At 35.3% G+C, this 5,266-nt stretch overlaps 1 protein-coding gene across 2 annotated transcripts; it reads right to left on the bottom strand.

Moving 5' to 3' along the window:
• Window positions 1–367: 367 nt before the first annotated feature.
• On the bottom strand, window positions 368–4,085 carry LOC122313026 (transcription factor SPEECHLESS-like). 2 transcript variants are annotated; one of them, XM_043127720.1, is made up of 3 exons: window positions 3,211–4,084; window positions 1,853–2,428; window positions 368–1,011 (listed from the first exon to the last, which is right to left on the bottom strand). In XM_043127720.1, exons 1-3 carry the CDS (start codon window positions 3,628–3,630, stop codon window positions 937–939), a joined length of 1,071 nt encoding a protein of 356 aa, XP_042983654.1. In that variant the 5' UTR covers window positions 3,631–4,084; the 3' UTR covers window positions 368–936. The 2 variants fall into 2 exon arrangements, with proteins under 2 accessions (XP_042983654.1, XP_042983655.1); XM_043127721.1 differs by lacking the exon at window positions 368–1,011 and adding an exon at window positions 1,030–1,348 and having other exon boundaries at window positions 3,211–4,085.
• Window positions 4,086–5,266: the final 1,181 nt, after the last annotated feature.

Here is a 5,266-nt window from a genome sequence, read left to right as displayed (position 1 = left end):
AAATATATATATATATATAACTAATAAATTATCGTAGCAATTAAGGCTATCATATATCAATATGCCCATCGCTTATTATAGGGATTTCTGATCAACCACGGCCGGCCGGCGCCATTATCGATACTAAAATTATATATGTTTTAATTTCAACAAGTGCATTAACTAGTGTCGTACGTGTAATTAAATAGGAGGACGACTCATCAACTCATGCACACCATGCGGCTAATTTGGAATTAGGTGGTAGAAAATGCAGATCATGTTATGCTTTCATTAAATTCGACAAAATGTGAACGAGTACGTACAACATGCATCATGTTACATGTTGGCTTTCGAAAGTTGAAAACAAATATTAATGGAACATGCATGAGAATGAAAATTGATATTCATGATCTGTAGATCTACTTCGAATAATTTGAGAAGCTCGGTTACAAAATGTTTAAACTACCAGCTAAGACTAGAAGCCCGTCATGAACATCTCACTGATTACACAATTACATATCTAGTTAACAGGACATGTAACGATACTGATCCTTATCCCCACATTGATCATCTCGATCTTTTATTATTATCATTGTACTATAGCCACACAGAGAGAGAGAGAGAGAGAGAGAGAGAGAGAGAGAGAGAGAGAGAGAGAGAGAGAGAGAGAGAGAGAGAGAGAGAGAGAGAGAGAGAGAGAGAGAGAGAGAGAGAGAGTCTTATTAGGGTTGAAAAAGAAGGGTCACAATCTCTTACAATTTTTTAATCCAAACATCTTCTATAATTTGAAGAGAGATAAATATAATTTGTTAGATTTATAGTATTTAATACTATGATCATTGAGTTATGTGAACATGACCAACATAAGTTCACATACTCTATTTATTTCTCTTCGCATTATAAAAATTGTTTGAATAAGAAAATTGCTAAAAATACTAAACTAGAAATAGACCATCTTTAGAGCACTTGGTAGAATGTTTGCTGAATTTGCTGTGCGAGCTCCTCGGCGCTAAGTTGACATTCAATTCCAACCTATTAGCAGAACACGTAATATATATATCCAATCATTAGATTCAACAAATTTAATTAAATCAAAGCTGCATGCATGCAGTGTCATATAATAACGTGCATTAAACTTGACGCCGACAACGGCTAGCAGCAAGTCTAATCTGCAATAAATTCACAATAAATTAATGAGGACAACGGCTGTAAGGTGACACGGTCGCCTGTCAACTTTATATCGCTTTTCTCAGACATGCATTAAACTTGAGAGTCAGTATGCTTGGGCAGCACACACAACCAGGTCAGTTTTCAGCAGGCTGGGGTGTCAAGTTACTATGCATATTTTTTTTAATATTACCCTGTACTGCTGCACAAAATTTCACATCCGATGCGATAATGAGTAATAATTTCAGCACATTTACGAATTGTATAACAGAATTAAAGACTTGCTGATTTGTTTAGAAGCACAATTGCACAAGCAAGTAGTTACAGATACACCTCACGTGAAGTTTTAAAGTAGAGCTCGTTTTTTCATGTATATATATATATATTTTTTTTTTAAATGATTTTTTCATGCATATTAGATGCATATACTTGTGGAGAGAGATCAACAAACAGTACAGACAAAAAGGTGACATGGAAAGCATGCACGCACTTTGCACAAGTTTCAGTGTTCTGCAGACCTCCAATGATATTTTTTTCACAAAATAATAACGCTGAGAATTTGGGTAAGTAAATCTGTGTTTTTCTACTATTAGCAGATTTATTTATAATGTCCACATAAATGACTTCTGATCTAATAAAATTCAAAAAGAAAATAAGGCAGAAGGTTTAATATATATTATTATGTATATAGGTAGAGTTTAATTACCTTAATGGTGAAGGAGTTAATTAGGATGGTTTCGTCAACAGGGATGATTCGTAAGTGGAGAATTTCAAGGGAGAGGTCTTCCAGAGCGGAGATTATTTTCATGGCTTGCCCGGGAATCCGAGTAGATACTGTCTTCAAGAGAACATTTGGACCTGTAAACTTCACTTCCACTTCAGCGATGGGAGACCTGGAATTTGCAACGAGCTCATTGACATTATCATTAATAGAGGAAGTAGTAGAGGAAGATGCAGGGGATGGTTCGAGAGCGCTAGGAATGGTGGGAGAGAGATAACCAGCACCAGCAGCTTGTTGCAACTTCTTCCTTGGCTTGTAAGGGCTACTCGGCTGTGGTGTTCTTGGGCTAATGGGTAAATTCAGTACTCTAGGGCTCAGAGGTGGCTTTGATCTAGGGCTAAGAGGTGAGGGTCTTGGACTTGAAACTAGCCTAGGGCTCAGGACTACTTCAAGATGAGTACTGTAAACCTTTCGTTGCTTCTTAGCCTCAAGCGAGTGTAGAACTTGTTGCAACTCGTTGATGTAATCGATCACCCCTCCGATTATGGATGCTTGGTCTCCCTGGTTAAAACCATAAAATTGGAAGATGTTATATATGTTTTACTCCTAATTATTTAAACGATGAACAATCTTAAAAGTGTACAAAAAAAGTGAGTAATTTCATCGTTAAAAAGTATTTGTTTGACGTAGATTATCTATTTTTTTAAAGAGCAAACAAAATTTGCTCAACTCAAATATCATTTATATTAAATGAAACCCAAGAGAGATAATGACGATGATGATTTATAGGGTTTTATATAGTTCTAGCGTTATTTCCCACGGTAAAACTTACGAGCGAGCCAGTTGATCTCTTAGATGGTTTTGAGTACGGAGTCAAGCCAGGTGGTGATACAGATGATGTTTTTTTTTTTCTTTTTATTCTTTATATATCCACCCAGATGAATTGAGTACAACTATTATTAATACCACCTGCAAACTATAAGGTGACGTTGAGAAACAAAGTCTTCTGGAGTTTCAGAAGAGAAAAACCAGAATAATATTTGGACTTCTATTTGGTCCCAACCCTATTAGTAGTGGGAAAATGCCGAATTTTTTGGGTGCAGGTCAGTTGAAACAATCCCTGCATGTCTGCAACCGCAGCGTGACTATTAGAGCTACCAATTTCAAAAGCCTGGCTGCAATGTCTAAAAGCTCTTGCATGGTAAGATCGAGGGACATGCATATATAACCTACTCTTTTCTAATAATAATAATAATAATAACAAATTACAAGTAGAAATGGTGAATCTGAGAGCTAATTAAGGCAAGCGTTGGATAAAGTACATGTGCATGTGAACTACTTACTCTTTTGACATAGAAACAAGGCATAAGTGACCTCAACACTGACAAATGGTCGTTCATTTGCTTCCTCCGGTTTCGCTCCACCGTAATATGAGATATCCTATGTTGTCCTTCCGGGTTTGTTTCCTCGGAAGAACTCGTCGTCTCTGAAAGCTTCTGTCTCTTGCTCTTCGGCGATGTTTCGATCTCGGTCCCCGAGTGATCTTGCAACGCACTGGACGATGTAGACTTCTGAGAAACCAATCTCGGCGCCGTACTGATCTTTTCTCCTAATTCTTTCGTGCCAACCAGAGCTTCATCAATCAGAGGGAAATCCGCCACACTTTCTAAGCCCTCGAAGATACTGAAAAGATCATCTTCAGCCAAGGTGGTATCTCCAAACTCGTGTTCTTCGAATACATCAGGGAAATTGATATCACCCATCTTGATCTGCAATCTCTCTTCTTTTTTTTTTTTTCCTCTCACGGAAACCGTTAGAGAGTGCGTCTCGGGAAGTGGGGGATAAAAAAGAAACGGAGGATATATACTGGGAAAAGCTGAATGTACTGAAGAGGAAGTGCCGATGAGGGTGAGAGGTTGTCAAGATCAAGAAAAAGATGCTAAGGGTAGTAAATGGGAGACGGGCGGTGAAAGAGACTTAACATCGCAATCAACTATTTAGATAAATTTTCTGCGTGTTTTGGTATCAATACATGCTGGGAGAATCTCACGGGAAACAGGGACGCAACACTGGATCAGAACACAGAATCCCAAGAAATGGAAACCGAAAATACAAGCAGGCTTAAGAGCAATCAAAAGAGAGAAGTTATAATATTGTTGATGAAGAAAGGGCAGATATGGTCGTAGGATTTGATTTAAAACGGCAAAAGAACAACGTCAGCTCCAGCTCCATTAATTATATATTGAAAAAGGTGATATTGAGATGGCGGAGGGGTTGGCCCTGCCCCGACCCGGCATTGGGATCCAGATTGGAGACTTGCAGTCTACTTGTTAGGTCAGACATAAATGTTAAAAAGGAAAATGATTTATATCTATATCTTCTATATATAAAAAGTGTGTATGAAACGGAAAATCTTATTTTAACGGTTTTTCTTGTTTTTCCGTTAAAGTTAACACCGTTTGTTTTAACGGTTTGGCACATAAAATGAAGACATAAATGTTGAGAGAGATAGCATTCAATGTTGTTATATGATTTATTAATCTCAATAATTATAATACTTAATAGTTTATATAATAATAAGTAATTAAAGATTAGTTATTATATTTTTCTCTTTCTCCTTAACATATACACGTGTATTAGGTGCATAAGACGTGAATCCCTAAGTATAATATACGTATATTATACATTTCATTAACTCAGATTATTGAGTATTTCAAATTTAAAAATCTCATATAATATATAATACAAGTGTGTTTAATCAAAGTGTTTTTTTTTCCCCATGGTAGTAGGACGTAGCTTCCGCTAAGTCATATTCCATACGTGGGTTTGCTATGATAGGCACGTGACAAAGGCTGTGATCCTTGAGCTAATCAAGAAAGAATAAATTCGGCCAACAATTTCAAAATATATTTTATGATTTATATATATGCTATATATATAAAATATTATATCACAAATTTTATAAAAAGATTATGTTTTAACTTTATGTTGTCCCTGATCGACTCAACTAATAGCAAAATAAGAATTTTAATATTGTCTCTATTGATTGTCTACAGGATGACATAAATTGATGAATTATAATACAAACATCAAACGACACATATTTTGAACTACCGTTTGTGTTCAACTTTTATTAAATTTTTCGCATACATCTTTACTAAAATTATAGATGTTATAAACATGTATTGGATTATATGATATTTTGAACTAATTTTTTTATTTTCTCCAATATGCCTTAAATTATTAAGTGACATCAATAATTTTTATAAAATATATATTATTTTTTACAAATAATCATTTCATAAAATTAGACAAACGTGCTTTGCACGTTACTCCTATCTAGTATATATATATATATGTATGTATGTATAAACACATATATAAATTATAAAGTTACTA

This window comes from Carya illinoinensis, chromosome 6, assembly GCF_018687715.1.
Source record: "Carya illinoinensis cultivar Pawnee chromosome 6, C.illinoinensisPawnee_v1, whole genome shotgun sequence".
NCBI lineage: Eukaryota > Viridiplantae > Streptophyta > Magnoliopsida > Fagales > Juglandaceae > Carya > Carya illinoinensis.
Note: the sequence above shows the minus strand (reverse complement) of the source record. Positions and strands in the feature narration are given on the sequence as shown.